At 39.3% G+C, this 20,984-nt stretch overlaps 1 protein-coding gene across 1 annotated transcript; it reads right to left on the bottom strand.

Annotated features, from left to right (window-relative positions):
• Positions 1-2,906: 2,906 nt before the first annotated feature.
• Positions 2,907-20,879, bottom strand: BNIP1 (BCL2 interacting protein 1). The gene is made up of 6 exons (XM_072630988.1): positions 20,762-20,879; positions 12,681-12,773; positions 10,060-10,151; positions 8,757-8,855; positions 8,185-8,303; positions 2,907-6,613 (listed from the first exon to the last, which is right to left on the bottom strand). The coding sequence occupies exons 1-6, from the start codon at positions 20,843-20,845 to the stop codon at positions 6,417-6,419; spliced, it is 684 nt and encodes a 227-aa protein (XP_072487089.1). The 5' UTR covers positions 20,846-20,879; the 3' UTR covers positions 2,907-6,416.
• Positions 20,880-20,984: the final 105 nt, after the last annotated feature.

The raw sequence follows: 20,984 nt of genomic DNA, 5'->3' as shown, positions 1-20,984 counted from the left end.
GCTCAATAAATACTTGTTGACTGACATTGACTGGACAGTACTTTTGGCATGTGACAAACGTAAATCTATTTTGCAAGACCATTTTAGAAATTTTCCATGTACTTCCAACTCCACTTGTCAATTTGGAATTGTTAGTCATGAGACTAAAGACAATCCAAATAGATGCCTATACTTTTCTCTATTATTTAGAAGTTCATTTATTCACACATTTTATTTAGAATTTTAAAAATTCTAAGCTTAGTAATTATCAACAAAAACATTAAAATAAAAGATCATGGTGGTATAGAAAGATACACTTTAAGTCTGTAGTTACAAAGCAGGGCTTGATTCACTGTTTCGTTGACTGTCTAAACTCTAGACTTTAAAAAATGGAGAAAATGTTAATAATACACATTAAACTGTGTATCTTTCTATACATTCCTTCCCTGTTCCCCCCCCTCCCCCCCCCCCCGCCCCCAGATAGTTGTTAAATATTTACCAGCATATCCCTGCCTCCTGGCCTCAGACTTCCAAAAGGGCTTCTCTCCCCATACCACTCATTTCGATTCACTCTAGTAATGTTACAGCTGAACACACAGAAATATGTTTGGTAGTCACAATATTATAGGTGAGAGGCAGCCTGGTGTAAAGGGGACAGACTTGTAGTCAGGAAGACCTAGACTAAATCTTGCCTCTGAACCATGATAGCAGTTTGCCCCTGAGCATATCACATAATTTCTAGCTCTATAAGATTGTTCATTGAACCTGTATGAGTCATAGCACAGGGCTCCGAAATAAAATAACTAACCATATAAATTGACATGATATTTACTCTAATTCGTAGCAATGGTCATTAACAAGCTCACAGAGTAGGTGAACAACACTTGTTTGTTCTCCAAAGCCTGGAGGATAGACGGCAATTTCCATAATATGTAGGGGAATCATCATGGTTTCTTGCAAAGAGACCTAGATCTGGTGTTTCAAGATGTGAGTTCAAATTTTGCCTCTAGTAACTACCTGTGTAAATTATAGCTAGTGTGCAGGCCTGTTTTCTCCTCTGCAAAATGCGGGGATTGGGCTAAATGATCTCTAAGGTCCCTTCCAGCTCAAGGGCTGACACTATTGTTACCATATTACCATTTCTGGCCACAATACTATCCACAGTCTATTCCAAACAACTAGCTGTCTCAATTGATTTTAATCTTTGTTCCCTAAACGTCATGGTTACAAAAATGTTGGCAGCCTAAAGGTATTCCTCTTCCCCTTCTTCTTTATGCCCTCTTTCTCTCCTCTTCTATTTTGAAGGAAGAGCATTAGGGTTAGGGAATTTCCCAAGCCACAAACCAGAATAGAGAGATAACATAATGGTTTAGTTTCACCAAGAGACCAGTATCATTTCAGTAGTTTTAGAATGAATGGGTTTAAGTTGATGAATATGCGATACTTCACAAGATTTCTTTGAACTTTTGTGGTTTGGTATGGGACATTTTTATTCTGAGCTGACAGGGCAACACAGAGATAACCCACTGCAAGTCCCAACAGAAGACAGTTTGCACTCCATCACTCCTTACAGCACTGCTGGGACTTCTGCTCCCAGTATCTCTTAGATTAGCCCTTGGCTATTTTTACATTGCCCTTACATTATGAAAGGAAACACAGGATCAGTGGCTCTGTGTAAAACCCCAGGCAAGGTCTAGTGTGAAGATACAACTATCTGCATATCCTAAGACATGGAGAATCAGGAAAACAACTATTTTACTAATCTCAAACGGAGTCTTTCCCTAAAGAGCCAACTTATTTTGGTATCAGACATCATCATATCATGCATCAAAATTCATTATCTTTAAAACATACTTGTGAGGTAGGTGAAAATAGAAGGGATGTTTCCATTTTGTCGAAGGTAGGGCAGGAGACTACCCTGAACCCAGTCCATCACACCAAGCAGATGTGATAACTGACTACAGATATAGAGCTGAAAGCTGCCTTAGGAGTCTCCTAGTCCTAGGAATCTTTACTGTACAGTAAAAATGATAAAATCAAGGCTGAAAGAAAAATTAACTTGCAAAAGGTCACATAGGGAATAAGAGGCAGAACAGGGTTTTGAACCCAGAGCGTTAAGATTCCAAATCCAGGGTCCCTTTCTGTTTATCATATCACCTCACCAAAGTGGTAGAGAAACTAAGGCCTGAAGAGAAGGGCCTTTCCCTAAAGCCTTTTGACATACAGCTCATGTAAAATGTCCTTCCTCTCACTTACTCAAATACTATCAGGGTGAATCTCCCAACTCACCCACCTAGCCTAACCTCTCTCAAGTGAAAATTTTTACTGTGCTTTCATCATCCCCAACATTTGTTCATTTCTTGACTTATGGTTCACCTAAAAAGAGAACATCTCCACCAAAAAGGGCATGGACTAATTATTCTTCTTCTATGTGCTTCACACAGTGCCTTACATCTAGCAGGTTCCCAATTAAGACAAACTTTTTTATGATGGTGAAAAAGAATGGCTTTCTTGATATTGGAAAACCATTGTCTAGAAACTTAAAAATACTTTCAGTACTTAATTGTCCTGGATGATCCACGATCATATAGTTGGAAAGGATTTTAGAGATTATCTAATTCAACCTCCACATTTTACAGATGAGGAAACTGAGGCCGCCAAGAGGCTAAGTGATTTAACTTAGATCACACAGGTAGTAACTAGCGCTAGTAACAGAAAAATTCAGTGCAAAACCTGGGGATACGATTCAGACATTTAATTCTACGACTCTTTACTAAACTGTATTATTGCACTGCATGGTCCAATTATCAAAAGTAAAGTCATTTTTAAAACAATTTCCCCCCCAAGGATGAAAAGAACCAGAGCTGCATATGCTCACAATAATATCTTAACACCTTTAAAAAATTTTTAACATGCTTATACAACCCTTTGCAGTTAATTATTTTATACAATTTGGCAGAATAAACAAGATGTTGAAATAGTTTACATTTTTCTCATGAAACCATACTTTTGTCACATTAGATATTAAGCATACCTTTGATGACCAGTACATTTTTCCAAGTTGAGCTTTGGGAAGAGCATATAGGTTTTCTTTTTTAAATAGATTTTAAGTGATTATCTTTTGTTTTTATATTACCTAAATTTCCCCTTATGTCCTTCCCAATCCCCATTCCCAGAAAGTTATCCTTTACAAAAAAACTTTTTTAGAAAAAACAAGAAGATAAAAAAATCAGCAAAACAGATCAATACATAGAAAAAAGATATTATATGCAATATTCCACAGATGGAACTGCCTTTCTCCCTTAAAAAAAGGACAGGTGTCTTCTCGTATCACGTCTTTGAACCCAAGCTTGCTGTTTATAATTCTGCAACATTCATTTTTAATTGTCTTGCGATTATTACCCATTTCCGTTGCTGTAATCATCCTGCAGTTTGGTTTCCTTGGCTCTCCTTACTGTACTTGTGCATCAGTTCATGTAAGTCTTTTCATGCTTCTGTGCATTCATCATAGGCATCATTTCTTACAGTACAATGTTACATTAAATGTTAACCTTTATACAGTATCATCTGGAAAATGAAGAAGTTGGACTAGTTGATCCCTAAACACCTTCCAGTTCTAAGACTTGATTGCAGTATATCTCACTTTATATGGTCTTGTAGAGTACGTGGGTGTGAAGCACTGCCCTCTACTGGATGTGTATGGAATCGGGCTAGCACTGCCTAGAATACAGAAGCTGATGTTAAATTTGGTACCCTGACTCAACCTCTGCATAAAGTGTAAGTTACGATAACAACAGTGGCATTTACTGAAAACAGGGGTCAGTTCTGGTACCCAAAGAAATTAAATGTCATTTTGTCAAAGGCAAAAAAATAAGAATAGGAAATGTGAAACATAAACACTTCTGGATTTTTAGGATATTAACAACACTTAAGTAGGTAAGAAAACTTTAAGAATACAAAGTACTTACTCAATGTCTTTTTGCTACATTTATGATGGGAGTCAGACTGAGAATTCTCCATCTATACTTCAATTCTAGGCTTAAAATCACGTATATATTATATGTGTCAATTATATGTGTATATTCCTACGTGTACATGTAAAAACTTTTATTTCATTTCAATTTACAAGCATTTATTTTCTTTCTCTCAATTCCTCTTCCATTTTTGAAAACAAGAAAAACAAAACAAAAACTATATGTGTGTGTGCATATATACATATATATATACACACATATATATTTACTTCAAGAATAAGTGCTCTCACAGGACTTGAAGGTAATTCTCATTTCTCATAGCTACGCTGCAGTGAGGTAGAAAGTATAAATGTAATTATCCTCATTTTAGAGATGAAGAAACTGAGGCTCCAAAAGCTTCAATGATATCTCCAAGGAATTTGCAATGTCATCAACACTGGACAGAGGGGGCTCTCCAGCAGCACAGGCACATCATAATCCCTCCACGTCCCAGGAAATCTTAAGGAGCTGCTGTGGCTGGAAGGACAATTCACTGTCTGATGGTCAACCTCCTAGCAATGCGTCTCTCCAATTAGTGAAGCTTGCCCCATACTCAAAGTCTTTCCAGTTTGGTAGGAAAGTTTATGTTCCTCTAACATGGCCCAGGTCACTCCATGCCATGAGACAAGATTTCAGGGGAGAATATATATGAAAATATATTACATGTTATATGTATTATACCTTAATCAATCATTTAAATTACTATTACATACAAACCAATCATGCCTTTATGCCATTTACTGTCCAGTAAAGTAGGAAAGGTGCATGTAAACATACATGTACGTGTGCATGCATATATGTGTGCATATACACATATATACATAGTCTATCAGAGAGGTTTACACATACATCTTTTCCCCATTTTTGCAAGATTTAAAAGGACATCTTTTTCTTTTTGACAACCACAGAGGATCCTCTGTTCCTGAGTTCAACCACTCCTATCAGCTTAAAAAGCAAGGCTGTCAGGTGGATACTGTGTGTGTATATGTGTGTCAGCAATAGATGCCTGTGTGTGTATGTATGTTTGTGTATACATATTCTCTAGAAATAGTGCTCTCTCTCACTAGAATATAACGAATGAATAACAAATAATTGACTGAGACACAATAACCCTCAAAACAGATGCTATGTGACAAGCTATGATGCTATGAGCAAGAAGCAAATTCAATCACTAATGATTGTGCTAGAGATATGTATCTACTTTACCACAGAAGTTACGTGTGGGTTGATAACTGGGTCTCATGACGCAGCCAATAACTTACATTTATATAATACTGCACAGCTTTTATCCAAGTTTCCAGAAACACCACTTTCTTATAGCTTCTTCAAACAATGCCTTGTAATCACTGATGCCAAAATCATATCATATTTTATTTACTTCACAGACTTAAACAGTGCTTTTGCTACCTTGGCCTAGTCTGCTTCTGAGCTCCCTTGGCTATTTTTACTTTGAGATGCTACAGGTGCCTGTAGGCCTAGAGATGGCAGCAGCAGGGTGGGGTGATGTGTGCAGGCTCCACTCAGCCTCACTCAAGAGCCTGAGGCTATAAACTGTCAGGACGGCTGATGTTAAGAGAGCTGGGGAGGGAAAGGCCAGCCAGGTCTATAGGACAAGAAGTCTTTGTCACCTTCGGGTATGTTCTCACCCAGCCTCCACTCCACTAGTTCTTCATGGAACTTAGGACCAGGCAGGACCTGAATATTCTGTGACTTCCTAATCCCATCTTGCTCTCCTTGGTTATACTTAGCATTGAACCTTTCAGATGATGAGTTTATAGAGAGGGACAGACTATTACTCTGTTATGCATACCCCTGGCCCACCCTAGTCTGGTATACTACTCATCATGGCAACTGTAAGAAAGAATCTTTGTAAAAGTTCATGAAGTGAACTTAGGAGAATTTCAACATAAAGACAAATAGATTGTGTAGTCCCACAGTGACATTTTGTACAATAAGACTGCATTTTGTTCTAATAATATCAAATTTATTAAGAAGCAATGGATAAACATCTACGGTCTTTCTTCCCATCTCAACTTTCTTTCCTTTTATTTCTCTCTATTCTAGAACTCAAAGCATTCTAGGTGGGAGAGAGGGAAGTAGAGATGTCTGTCAAATACACAAAGGCAGCCCCAGAACATATATCAGGTACTCATAAGCTGCTTAGTCATAGCAGATCATGGGTCTGGGGAACTCAGAATTTCAATGTTTTTGTAAGCTTTCCAAGCCAACGTTTCCTTTCAAATCTTCTCTCTTACCCCTTATGAAAGAATGCTGGCAAAACTCAGGGCATTTCCATTTGAGACACTGAACAATTTGAATAAACAAACCTGACATCCTTGTAGTTTGAGCTCACAGAACTGGCTGAACTCAGAGGAACAGAGGAATCATAACCGGTTGTCAAAAGAAAAGACAGCTTTATAAATCTTACAAAAATGGAAAAAGCCTCTTTTTTAGGATATAAAGTACAGTAGCCAGAAAGAGAGCGAGAGCAAGAAAAATAAGCAGCTTGTCTGTCAGTTCTCTTCGGTTGTATTTTGTGATGAGCTTTCGTCCCAACTGGATAGTTCCTGACATAGACTTAAATTCTTCGTTTGCATCCAGGATAGTTCGAGAAGAATTTGCTGAAACAAAAGCAGAAGGCTGTGCTCAGTGAACATCATAAAAATGAACAAGGCTCTGGTTCTGCTGGCTAGGCTGCTGAGACTAGCACTACATTGCAGCACCTGCCTACAGAGCTGGAACTGAAACTGAGAAGAGCCAGGAATAAGACCATACATAGCCTGGGACCTTTCTCTCATATCTGGCAGCTCACTGGTGGCTTTTGCTTTAAATGAGTTGAGTCACATGGCAACTCCTACTGGAGGTCAAGATTCAAGAAGTGACTAGCCTGCATCAACAGAAAACAGTCTGATCTCCTTTGTGATGGTCAAGCATATTTTACTGGTAGGAACGCCAGCACCACTGCTTATGGGAACCAGATCCAAAAGACCCTAGGCTACACATGAAACCAGTTTGTGACAGAGTCTGTGACTTAAAGGTGAGACCTCCCTCTGTGCTGCTCATTTTGTGATCTGGAATAAAACAACTGGACCCATTACTACAGATGAGAGCATGAAGAAAGATGGGATCACACTGTTGGTCACCTGTGATAGTCCTTCTACATTAGGGGCAATTTCTGAGGAAGCAGACTTTTTGCTGTCACCACCATTCCCCTCAGTCATATTATTTCTGACTTAGTTTGAAGCCATCAACATGAGTATCTAGTCCTATCATTTTTTTTACAAACCTGAGTTGGTCAAAACTGCTCTTCAACACCTAAGGCAATTAGGGAAAACAGAGATCACCAGGTCCTACATTCTGAAAAGGACATGGATAAAGAATACTCTTTTTTCCCATTTTTACAGTGTCATTTCCAGGAGACCTCCTGTAAAGTAGGAATTCATTACTGACAGAAAAATACACTTAGACTTTTGGTCTGAGGGGGAAGAACAAGAACCATATCAGTGCTTTCCTTCAAAATGCTGCTTCTATAGATCTTCCAAGACCAACTGCTGGCTACAGGTATCCCATTCACTTCAGGCATCCACTGGTCTTTATGCACTGTTCTGATTAGAATGTATTTGTGTTTTTGATCAATGTACTCCCCTCTGTATTTGTCCTGTCTTCCCCATTAGATCATAAACTTCTGAAAGGCAGATCCTATTTCTTGTTCACTCTGCACCTTTCTGCAGTGTTCTATTCAAGATCAAGTTCAAACTAAGAATGACACCATCTGATACAGGATTTATAATCTCAGAGAGTGATTCTAGGGACAAACTACAAATTTGTGTAAAAGTTTCCTAGAAGTGAAAATCTGTTGCTATTCCATATTGAAAATCAACTAAATGATCTATTTTAATACCTGCTTCTGGAGCTTCTGATTTTCTTACTTATAAAGAATTCTCCAGTGAAATTTAAAGCAGATGCCCCAGCACTATAGTCAGCATTTATAACAACTATATTATGACTTCTTTCATCATTTTTAAACTCCCCAAATATGATAAAGCTATAAAAATCACTTTGCAATCTTATGACCCACAGACATCACGAGAAGTTAGATGAAAATGTAATGAAGAGCATCAGATCAATAACCATTTTAGGCAATTGAGCCCCTGAGAAGGAAGGAGTCTCCTGACCCATACTCTAGTCTTACCTAAAATTTGCATTGCTTCCTCACTCTGGCGAACCTGCTGCGACATCATTCTGCTGATGCCCATCAAGCTTTCTGTGATGTTGCTGGAAGTCTGTGCCAGTGTCTCCTTAGTACTTTTTCTATAAAGTAAAGAGGAGGATGAAAAATGTCAGTCATGAGAAAGTGGATTCCTGAAGGTAGAGTTTAATATCTGAGAGCTCCAAGAAGACAGGAACTACATCTTATCTAAACTTGTTTCCTCCAGCAATGAACACATTTCCTCTGACAATTATCTGTTATGTCTCTGAATAACAATAGTTCAGAGGTCACCTAAATCAGTGGTATCAAACTCAAATAGAAATGGATCCCTGAAGGCTGCATATGGACTTAGAAATCCAGAAAGTAACAGTATCCATACTGTATTGTATTTTTTTTTATTTTGTTAAATACTTCTCAATTACATTTTAATCTGATTCTGGCAGCACTGGAGTTTTTAGGGGCTTGCGGTCTTTGTGAGTTTGCTATTTCTAATATAAACCACTAAAATAGTACAGGTAAGAGTTATATAAAAGGATGATAAAAAGGATTATTACCTCTGCCTCATGTCACCCCCTTGAAGAAGTTCCGCTTTTTCTAAGTTGTCAATTGCAATTTTACAAGCAAGATTTGCTTTCCTCCATGCAGTCTGATTGCTGGAATCAAAAAGAGATATGCCCTCTTCAGTGATAACGAGCTGCCAAGTCTCTCAGTGAACAGAAGCAATTCATGCAAGGCAATGGTAGAAGCAGGCTGGCCTCCCTGCCTCATCTCACTCTAAGCCCATCCACTTGAGATCATTCTGCCTCACTGCAGAGAAGAGCACAGAATGAAGGCTTGGTCCCTTATTGTACTGCATAACATGAAAAAAATAAAAGAGAAAAAATAATCCCAAAGATCCAGCCCCACTCCCTTCACGGTTCATGATGCTTGAGTTCATACAAAATTCATGCTATTGTGCCACCATCACAGGATTTAGAATTGGCAAAGGTCACAGAGTTCTAATCACTTCCTCTTAAAGTAGAAGAAGCCCAAGTCCGGAGAGTGTATGGCATGAGCTGTTTTTTCAGATAACAGGGTGATTTTGAAATGGTTTACCCAATATCTCTCATTCAAACTTCCTTTTGGCCAAGAGTTTAAATCTACAAAATAATGTGCTATGTTAAGGCTATGGTCTCTGACCTTGAAATATTAGAAAAATTAAATGCCTCATTTGGGAATCAGACTTGTGATTCTGGCCTGATTAGCAGTATGCTCAAACCAACTGAACTAACCATTATAATTTTGCAAAAATTTATATTTAAAAGTGTTTGCAAATAAACATTATGGGTCAAAAACATGATAAGCTAATGTGACTTCTGATGAATCAATACACATTCTAATAAGGCAATTACTCCACTATAACACCTTGTTCTTTTCTTTCTTCTATAATTTACTCAATTACATTTGCACAGTGAAGGAATTTCCCATCAGTATGGAGATGGAAGGAACTCATATGATATACAAACACGACAACAACAACAAGTAACGTTTATATAGAGTTTGCTATGGACCAGGCACTGTGCTAAGTGCTTTACGCTTATTATCTTCTTAGATCCTCAGAACAACCTTGGGAGACAGGTTCTTTGTTATCCCCATTTTACAGATGGAAAAACTGAAGCAAACAGCAGTTAAGTGATCTGCTCAGGTTACACAGTTAATATGTGTCTGAGGCAGAATTTGAAATCGTATCCTCCTGGGTCTATCTACTCTGCCAATTAACTGCCCCAAGCATGCGGGCAGACCTGATCAATGAGTGAATGCAACAGAACCTCTAATCCATCAAAGGAATACAATGGGGAAGGCAATGACTATACCTACCTGAGCATCTGCTTTTTATGATTCTCAACTTCCTGGAGCAAAGCTTGTTTCTCAGATTCTTTATCCTGTTCTTTAGCCATCTGCTCAAGCTCCTTTAAGTGAAAATAATTGTATATGAAAATATCATAAAATTATTCATTCTTTTAAAACCACATAAAACTTATTCCAGTTATGGAATTCAGAAAATTACTGGACACCTCTGATACCCTTGAGTTGGAAACAGATATGTATAAAGTATTTACTGAATAACAACCATCAAACTATAAAAGATAATTGATGACACAATTTTATTCTATTTGTTGCTATCCCCAAAGGTGGAAATAGCAATTTACCACTGTCTCTTTAAGAGTTTCCTCCTAAGTTGGTGTATGACATATATTCACTTTACAAATGAAAATGAATTAACAGTATGGTTTACTGGATAAAAAGTTGGCTTCAGAGCCAGAAAGACCTGGGTTCGAGTCCCAAGCTATTAGCCTATTCCTCTAATATCCTGGCTGTGGGTCCATGAGAAAGTCACTTAGCTTCTCAGAGAACTCTGGGCAATTCTTTAAGATCATAAGTTGTAGAAAAGGTGCCTACTTACATTAATAAGTTTTTTTATCTTCAAGTTCCTGAAATTACAGGTCCAATCCCTATGCCAAAGAGAATGCCACAAAACCACTGCTAGGAATCCCTGGACTAAAGGAAGTTTTGCATCGATGCATGCTATCAAAAATTCACCGAAAAGTATATCTCCTAGTTGCCCATACTCACTTCTTATTCCCCACATCACCTCTCTATTGTTTACTTAAAAAAACAACTTCCAGGTTCACTGTAACTATGGAAGTCAGTGTTGTAGTCTCTTATGTACCATTTTATAGAGCCAGAAGGAATCATCATCTAGTTCAACCCCCTCCTTTTATAAATGAAGAAACTGAAGCCTAGAAGGGGGAAGTAACTTGCCCAAAGTCATACAGAAAGTTGGTAGAAGACTCAGGAATAGAATTCATGTAGTCTATATGTAATGGTAATTTAAATGGGAAGATCTTTCCCATTCATTAAATAAGCCCACGTGACCTGCTTAAATCACATGGAAGCCTAAGTCACATGTGGTATGAGGAATTTGCTGAACTGGTAGAACAGGAAGGGTGGAGCAGAACTGAGAGGAAGTGAGCGAGAGCAGTTAGGGAGGGGAGAAAGAGGACACAGGTAAGCAGACAGCTAGGCTCATGAGTGTTTAGTTTGTTTGTGGGAAGGCCCCAGCAGCTGTGGGGCGCAGAGGAAGAAGCGTGGAAATGGCTTTGTCCCCTGCAGTGCTAATGTGTATTGACTTCTTGACTACCATGATAAATTTGGCTTTCTGGTTTGGGGACTTGGCTTTCTGGTGTCTGAATAAATGTTTTTCTTCTGCCTTCTATATGGAGAGTCTGTTACATGTTGAGATGGAGAACTACGCCAGCATATTCATAGTTACCACCAGTGCTGTGAATATTGCCTTGGTGATACACCATATGACAGTTTTATTATGTTTGTTTCTTTATAATATGTGAGATTTTCCTTCATTGATTTCCCAAATATTTCGATGCCTGAGTTGATATTGTGCTGACTCAGAGATTATTTCCAAGTCACTGACACTTTCTTCTGCTCTCTTTCAAATAATGCTGAAAACTAAACAAGGCAGGGGAAAGGGAAAAAAAGTAAGCTATTGAGAGCTGGGGAGGCTTCACCCTAAAAACTGAAGGGAAAACACATGGGAAGGAAAGGAGAAGTGCATAAAAACAGACATAAGCCATCTGACTTACAACAGATCAACATGAGTTCTAACAAAGCTGGACATATAAGCTCTCTAGACCTCAGTTTTGTCACCTAATGATAGATTTGTACTGGATAACCTCCAAACTCTCTTCAAGCTCTAAATTCTATGATCAAAAGGGCTGCTGCTGCTATACCAAGCCAATAAAAATTAGGAGCCAAGCAGGATCACTTTTACATGGGAACTGTATCAGAGAACTCAAGATAGTTTTGGGAAGAGAAGGGAGGTGAAGGCAACTCCTCTAGCCCAATCTGAGAGCCAGAACAACATATATAGCATATAAAACATGCAAATTCTCATACACATAACAAATCAACAAGAATTATTATACACAGAATATTGTAAGACAGGGGATGGAAGCCCTTATCATGATAATTCTTTAGTGTTTCATTTTCCAAACTACTTCAAAAATCTTTGTTGCCAGGAAAATTCTGGCAGCACTTATCTTTTGGGGGGAAAGAAAGGGAGCAGGTAAAACATTTGATTTGATATATGACCTACACAACATCCAAGAAAAAAGCCTTCTATTTGGTTTATGTGTTAATTCTAGCCAAAACTAGGTTAGAGACACCTGGGAATTAGTAGCAAAAAAATATAAGTAATGATGTGTCCAACCTGATTTTGGAACAACAGGACAGTTTCAGATGGCTGTGTTTTTTATCTTACTGTAATAGTACGTTAACATAGAACTGAAATCACCCAGACCTTTGCTAGTGTATAAAGAGGCTAACCATTTTAAAACTTCATCCCTTTCCCTGCTGGACTCTAGAAAACAGTCACCTTCATTATTACACACCAACAGGCCCCTAGTTCAGTGGCTACTTACCTGTATTCTGAGCCGTAAATGGTGAAACTTCTCCTTCACTTTAGCATTTAGTTCTGTAAGTGTGCTCAATGGTCCTGAGCAATCCCGGATATCCTAAAAAAGCAGGAGAGATATGAATGCTTTCTTCTCAATTTAATGAAATGACGCATCTTTTCTGTTTCTTCATTTGTAAAATAAGAAGGCTGGCCTCCATCAGTGGTCCAGGTACCCCTAAAAGTTCCCAAGACCCTTTCAGGGGCATCTTTGAGGTCAAGACCATTTTCATAATAATACTAAGAAGATTTCATTTCTAACATGGTGTGGTAAATATAACCCACATAAAGGTATTTTAGGGAGGAAGATCCTCAATAATTTTTATGAGTATAAAGGAGTACTGAGAACAAAAAGTAAAACAAAAAGTAAAAACTGCTGACTAGAGAGATTTCTGAGGCCTCTTCTACCTCAAACATACTGTGACTCCATGCCTCTAGACCTGAATGTCAACCTGGTTTTATTTATTTTCTTTTCTGGAGCAAGATAATTCAAACTGTTATGTCAATTATTCTCAAAATTCAATACTTTGGGGAAAAGAACATAAAGAGACATACCAAGAATGCAGGACTGGTTCAATACTAGGAAAACTATCAGCAGTATTGATCATACCAACAACAAAACTAACAGAAACCGCGTAATTATCTCAATAGATGCAGAAAAAGCTTTTGACAAAATAAAATACCCATTCCTACTGAAAACACTGGAGAGCATAGGAATAAATGGAACTTTCCATAAAATAATAAGCAGTATCTACCTAAAACCATCAGCAAGCATTATATGCAATGGAGATAAGCTAGATGTACTTCCAGTAAGATTAGGGGTGAAACAAGGATGTCCATTATCACCACTGTTATTCAATATGGTACCAGAAAAGTTAGCTGTAGCAATAAGAGAAGAAAAAGAAATTGAAGGAATTTGAATAGGCCTGGAAGGACTTATGTGATCTGATGCTGAGTGAAAGGAGCAGAACCAGGAGAACTTTGTGCACAGCAATGACCACAGTGTGTGAGAGTTTTTTCTGGTAGACATGGATCTTCATAGCAATGCAAGGACTTAAAAAAAAAAAATTTCCAATGGTCTTCTAAGGCAAAATGCCTTCCACATCCAGAGAAAGAACAATGGAATTCAATCACAGAATGTAGCAGATCATGTCTGTGTGTGTGTGTGTGTGTGTGTGTGTGTGTGTGTGTTATGTTTTGGTTTGTTATATGATTTCTCCCATTTATTTTAGTTCTTCTACACAGCATGACTATAATGAAAATGTATTCAATAGGAACGTATGTGTAGATCCTATATAGAATTGTATGCTGTCTTGGGAAGGGAGAGGGGTGGGGGGGGTAGGGAGGGAGAAAAAAATCTAAGTTTTATGGTAGTGAATGTAGAACATTAAAAACAAATAAAATGAATATATTTTTTAAAAAAAAGATGAGGACATAATGTAGCAGATCATGTTTGTGTATGTGTATCTGTTTGTGTATCATGTTCTGATTTGTTATACGGATTCTTTCATTTATCTTAGTCTGACTACACAGCATGACGATAGTGAAAATATACTCAATAGGAAAGTATATGTAGAATCTATACAGAATTGTATGCAGTCGTGGGGAGGGAGGGAGGTAGTGGGGGGTGGGTGGGGAGGGATAAAATCGCAATTGTATGGCAGTGATTGTTAACCATTAAAAAAAATAAAAAAATTAATAAAAAAAAAAAAAAAAAGATGAGGAAAGCAGAAAACTAGGAAAGAATTTTTGCAACTAGTATCTGTGATAAAGCCCTCACTTCTAAAATAGAGAACTGAATCAAATGTACAAGAATACAATTCATTCCACAATTGATAAATGGTCAAAGGATACAAATAGGCAGTTTTCAGAGGAAGAAATTAAAGCTATCTATAGTCATATGAAAAAATGTTTCAAATCACTATAGATTAGAGAGATGCAAATCAAAACAATTCTGAGGTACCACATCACATCTATCAGATTGGCAAACATGACAGAACAGGAAGATGATAAATGTTGGAGAAGATATGGGAGAGTTGGAACACTAATTCATTGCTGGTGGAGCTATGAGCTGATCCAACCATTCTGGAGAGCAGTTTGGAACTATGCCCAAAGGGCTACAAAAATGTGCATAACCTTTGACCCAGCAATATCACTTCTAAGACTGTATCCCAAAGAGATCATAAAAATGGGAAAGGGTCCCACATGTACAAAAATATTTATAGCAGCTCTCTTTGTGGTGGCCAAAAACTGGAAATCAAGGGGATGCCCATCAGTTGGGGAATGGTTGTACAAGTTGTATATGAATGTAATAGAATACTACTGTGCTATAAGAAATGATGAATGGAAGACTTCAGAGAGTCCTGGAAGGAATTATATGAACTGATGGTCAATGAAAAGAGCAGAACCAGGAGAATTTTGTACACAGCAACAACTACAGTGTGAGAGGAATTTTTCTGGCAGACTTAGTCCTTCATAGCAATGCAAAGACCTAAAAAATTCCCAGTGGACTCTTGAGGCAAAATGCCTGCCACATCCAGAGAAAGTACCATGGAATTGGACTGCAGAATGAAGCAGACCATTTTCTCATGTGCTATATTTTGTTTTGTTTTATGCTTTCTCCCATTCATTCTATGCAATATGACTAAGGTGAAAAATGTATTTAATAAGAACGTATCTGTAGAACCTATATAAGATTGCACATCGTCTCAGGGAGAGAGTGGGAAGGGAAGGGGACATTCTAAGATATATGGAAGTGACTGCAGAAGACTGAAAACAAATAAAATAATTTAAAATTTAAAAAAAAAAAAAGGACATAAAGAGACCGGTACTCTAGCTTGATGGAACTATAAGCCACAAGCATTTATTAGAATGCAAGCCAGTTAATATAAGAAGAACACAGGTGCCTTCAAGCTTACAAACACTTTCTTCACAACTCTGTGAAGCTGGGTGATATGTTATTATTGTCCTTATTTTTCAGATGAGGAAACTGAGGCTCAAGGCTCAGAAAGGTAAAGTGATTTGCCTAGGGGCACACAGCAAACCAGTTTTGTAGGTGGGACTTGAATCCAGCCATAGCTTTTGACCCTAAGTCTGGTGCTTTTTCCACTACAGTATAAGAATCTTAAGTTTTAGTAAAAATAAAAGCAACTGGTTGGAATGCAACAGATTAGACATCACAAAGAAACAGGTATTTCAGAAAAGACAATTATAACTCCCTTAAATGGCATAGTATAAAACACTAAAACAGTAACTAAACCGAACATACAAAATCTACTTCATGAATTTCATAGAATGCTTTGCAGTGTTTTAACTTTTATTCTGAACTTAACCAAACCAAATAAAATGGGCATTTCCATATATTCAAAGTAGAAAAGAACAATGAAGCTGTGAATCTCTATCATGGACAGCTTGCTTTTTCCTTGAGCACATGTTAACTTCAACATGTACCTTCCAAATCTGTCTTGCCTATGTTTCTTGCTGGTCTAATTTTTGTTCTCTTCTCTTTGAACGGCCCTCCTTCTTTCTTTCTTTCTTTTTTTAATCCTAATGCTAATCCCACTCCATTTATAATCTCTTTCTTCTCACTCCATCTCCATCAAAACAACAACAAAGAAACCAAAACTTACAGCAAATATGATTGCAATGTTTTACAGAAGCTTCAAAGGGTGTATTTCAAAATTATTTGACAAATTCTGGAGTTCTTGGCTTCGCTTACAGAAATAAGCACTCTGTTATTCCTTAGCATTTAGGAGAACTCATACCTAGTAAAGAAATTTACTGAACTAATCCATATTGTTGAAAGTGGAATGCAATTGAATCTGAATTAACACTAGATTCACTTTTCCAGCATAAATACAGAAATGGTCAGAAGTACTGACAAATATAGTTATGACAATTACAACTCCCAGATTTTGAATCAAAGTCCTGACCTCAAATATCCTGTCCCATTCAAAAAATGAGAAAAGAAATTGTTAGCCATATATGTTAATTTTTGGTTCAGAAAATATATTCGTCATACTAAGAATTGATAAACAGTAAAACTGAGACATACAGTGGCCATAGGAAAACAGTAATAACAAAAAGCATTTAATTTCTTCATTTTTGGCTCACTGACCTACTGATTAGAACATTAAACACAAAATCTGCAATTATATTAGAAAATGCCTCATTTTCTAAAAAATCAAAATTGATGGTGACTAAGGATAAGAGAGAGATATATGGTGAGTGTAATAACAAGTGATCACAGAAATAACAATAACAGCTAGCATTTATATAGCATTTACTATATGCCGGGCATTGTGCAAAGTACTTTACAAACAGTATCTCATTTGATCTTCACAACCACCTTGAGAGGATAGGTGCTGTTATTATCTCTATTTTGCAGATGAGGAAATTGAGGAGATAAAAATTTAACCAACTTGCCCAAGGTCACACAGTCTGAGGTCAGATTTTAACTCAGGTCTTCCTGAATTCAGCCCCAAAGTTCTATCCCTTACAGTACTGAAATAAGCTGTACCTCTAACCAATGTGATCTGCAAGCAAGAAATGGTATGAAAAGACAACATCCAAACACATGTATCACTGCACGGGGAAGTGGGTCTATAAAAGAGCAAAAGCAAGAGATGGACAGGTCCAGTACTGCACTGATCAGTCATTCAACAAGAATTTTATAATCACTATGTGCCAGGAACTAAGCACTAAGGATATAAAAAAAAGCAAACCTCTCTAAATGTACAAGTGATCTCAGTTCATCCTATCTTCTCCAGCAGACTGTCCCTTTTCTCATACTTACTCTCTTATTTATCATCAATCTCTTCCCGTATCCTATTTTCATACCATCTACAGACACATACATGTCTACCCCATTCTCAAAAACCATCACTTTATCCATTCATCTCTGCTGGCTATCATCTTATATCTCTTCTCCCTTTTGTGGCTAAACTCCTCAAAAAGACTGTCTACAATTGGTGTCTTCTAGTCCTTTGTTCTCACTCTCTTCTTAACTCTCCACAGTCTGGCTTTCAATATCATCATTAAATTCTCCAAAGTTACTGAAGATCTCTTAATTGCCAGATCTAATGATTTTCTCTCAATCCCCATCCTTTCTGACCTCTCTGCAGCCTTTCACACTTCAATCACCTTCTTCTCTTGGATGCTACCTTCTCTCTAGATTTTGTGACAACTATTCTTTCCAAGTTCTTCTCCTACCTGTCAGACCTCCCTTTCTCAGTCTTCTCTGCTGGATCTTCATCTAGTTAACTCACTAACTTCCCCCCAAGCTCTCTCCTGGGTCCTCTTCTCTTACCGTATTTCACTTGGTGATCTCATCAGCTCCCATGGATTCAATTATCATTTCTATGCTGAGGAGTCTCAGGTCTATTTATCCAGCCCTAACCTCTCTTCTAACCTTCAGGATGACATCTCTCACAGTTGACTGGATAAACTGGTGGCTCCACAGACACCTTAAGCTTAACATATTCAAAGCTGAACTCATCTTTTCTCCAAACCTACCCAGCAAGTTTCCTTATTGTCACCCCATCACCCCAGGCACTCAAGCTTGAAACCTAGCCTCCTCATTCACTCTCATCCACCATATCTAATCTGTTCTCAAGTCCTGTCAATTCTATCTTTGCATCATCCCTCCTCTGACACTGCCACCACCCTGGTGCAGGTCCTTATCACCTCCTGCCTAGATGGTTTTTCATGACACACTCCTGGCTTCAAGTCTCTTCCCACTCCAGTTCGGCTTCCATTCAGCTGTCCAACTGGTCTTCCTAAAATGCACTTTTGCCCATATCTCTCCCCCTTCAATAAACTCTGGTGCTACCCAGGAACAAGTGTCAAATAGCTTGGCCCCTTTCTACCTTTAAAGTCTTCTTCTTACATCCTACTTCCTTTCATATACTCTACCATCAAATGACATTGGCCTCTTTGCTGTTCTCTGAACAGGACACTTATCTTCTAACTCCAAGCATTTTCACTGGCTGTCCCCCAGGCCTATTAACTCATTCCATCCTCATTTCTGTCTCTTGGCTTCCATCAAATCTCAGCTAAACTCCTACCTTCAGAAAGAATCCTTTATCAGTCTTACTAAATCTTAGAGCCTTCCCTCTGAGATTATCTCCAGTTTATCCTGTACATATCTTGTCTATACAGTCATTTACATGTTATTTCCCCCATCAGACTGCAAACTTGTGAGAGCAAGAATTGTTTTTTTTCCCCTTTCCTTGTATCCCCAAGGTGTCTGGCATATAGTTGGCACTTAATAAATTCTTGGTGACTTGGAAGAAAGTGATTATTTCATTTTGTTTTTCTATTACTGCTGAGTGAACCACCAATCTCCCAGACTGACTACTTCAGCGTCTTCCTGGACTCTTCCCTTTCCCTTACCCCATAGATCCAATCAGTTGCCAAATCTTGCTTCTACTTTCACATCTCTTCTGCATGTCAACATTCAGGGCCATCTCCAGTTGTCCTAATCTCTATCTTGCCACTGAACCCAGAGAGCTCCAGAGGAGAGAGTGAGGCTGGCAACTACACAGTCCTCCCTCACCTAAATCCTATTTACTTGCAAATCATGACATCTCCTTCCTGATGTCATGGTCCTCTTCAAGAACAAAGGAGAAACAACAACGTAAGTCACCATCCTAGTGCAGGCTTTCATCACTTCTCACTTAAACTGCAAAGGTCTCCCAACTGATTGCAATGCCTCAAGTCTCTTATGAATCCAATTTATCCCCCACACAGCTGCCAAAGAGATCCTCAAGTGCAGGCAGGCCCATACTCCTCAAGAATGTTCAGTGGCTCCTTACTACCTCTTGAACCAAATATAAGGTTCTTTGTCATTTTTAGGATTCTTCGCAACTTGGCCCCTTCTGACCTTTCCAGTCTTCTCCCTTTCATGCATTCTATAATCCAACTACACTGGCCTACTTGCTAGTTTCCCCAAAATATACTCATTTTCTGTCTCCAAGCCTTTGCACTGACTGTTCCCCATGTCTGGAATGCTCCTCCTCCTTCCCTGTACATTTGACATCCCTCTCTTCTTTCCAGACGCCTGAAAAACCACCTTCTACACGGAGGTTCTCCCAGCCATCTGAGTCTTTCCCAGTAAGGTTACTTTCCTTCTTCTCTACATCTTGTAGGCTCCTACTTATTTACTTATGGTCTCCCCAATGAGTACGTACGCCCCATGAGGGCAGGGATTTTGCGTTTTGGCTTTTCTCTGCATCCCCATGGATTAGCCCAGCTCACCAGGCACACAGTACGGACGTAAATGCTTGCTGATTCCGTAAGTGATTTTTATCTTTGCAGCAGGCACAACGCACAGCACCCGGAGAGGGCTCAATAAACGTTTGTGGTGGAGACGAACGCACCAGGCGCCCCCAGGCTGAGACAGACCCTAGCCACGCTGGGGGAGTCACCACGGGCAGGGTACTTGAACCTCTCGGAGCTCAACGGTAACATAAACAGGCTGAACGAGATGCTCTCTCAGGACCCCCCTCCCCACAAACACAGCCCCACCTCCACCCTGCCTCCCCGGGGCCACCTGACCCCAGACCGCACTGAAGTTAGAAAAGTACCGACTCGTAGTTAGACCAGTGGGGAAATGGGGGGCGGGGCATCAGGGACCAACATAAACATAGGTGAGGGGAACGGAGGGCGAGGACCAATGGAAAGGGAGGCGGGGGCTGCAGCGGACCAATGGAAACGAAGGAGTGGCTGAAACCAATGGAAACGGGAGAGGAGGAAATGAACCAATGAAAGGGGAGGGGGCACGAGAGACCAATGGAAATGGAGGCGGGGGCTGCACGAGGAAACCACAGAAACAGGGAGGAGGAAAGCAGGGGGTGGAGCCAACAGAAGCGGGGAGGGGGTCTAGAGAGCGAGTAGCCGCGAACCAAGGGTGGGGGAGGGGGGCGAGGGTTCCGTCCACCTTTCCCCGAAGCGGGAGGGGGAGGCACAGATCCCGAGGCTCCGGGCTTCTTCGGGCTCGGATGTGAGCCATCGTGAGAGGAAAGGGTTGCTCGAGCAGGGACCCGCTACCTGGATAAACGCTTTCACCTCCAAGTCGAATATGACAATCTCTTGGTTACACATCCGGACGTGGACATCCAGGGTAGTCGCCATCTTGGGGACCGACTACGGGCCTTCGTAGAGGCCAAACCAAAGTGCGTTTCTTATTAACGCGTTCTCCCGGCGCTGTTGCAGCGCCACCTGCAGGCGGGTCACGGAGGACTCGGAGGGACCTTGGATACTCCGCCTTCGG

Source organism: Notamacropus eugenii, chromosome 1 (assembly GCF_028372415.1).
Source record: "Notamacropus eugenii isolate mMacEug1 chromosome 1, mMacEug1.pri_v2, whole genome shotgun sequence".
NCBI classification, from domain to species: Eukaryota; Metazoa; Chordata; class Mammalia; order Diprotodontia; family Macropodidae; genus Notamacropus; species Notamacropus eugenii.
Note: the sequence above shows the minus strand (reverse complement) of the source record. Positions and strands in the feature narration are given on the sequence as shown.

Excerpts from the sequence above, each read along its gene's own strand:
- BNIP1 (XM_072630988.1), bottom strand. The coding sequence starts at position 20,845 with ATGGCGACTACCCTGGATGTCCACGTCCGGATGTGTAACCAAGAGATT. Across the intron at positions 12,774-20,761 it reads AGGTGAAAGCGTTTATCCAG|GATATCCGGGATTGCTCAGG; the intron begins GTAGCGGGTCCC and ends CTGCTTTTTTAG. Across the intron at positions 8,856-10,059 it reads CATAAAAAGCAGATGCTCAG|CAATCAGACTGCATGGAGGA; the intron begins GTAGGTATAGTC and ends TTTTGATTCCAG.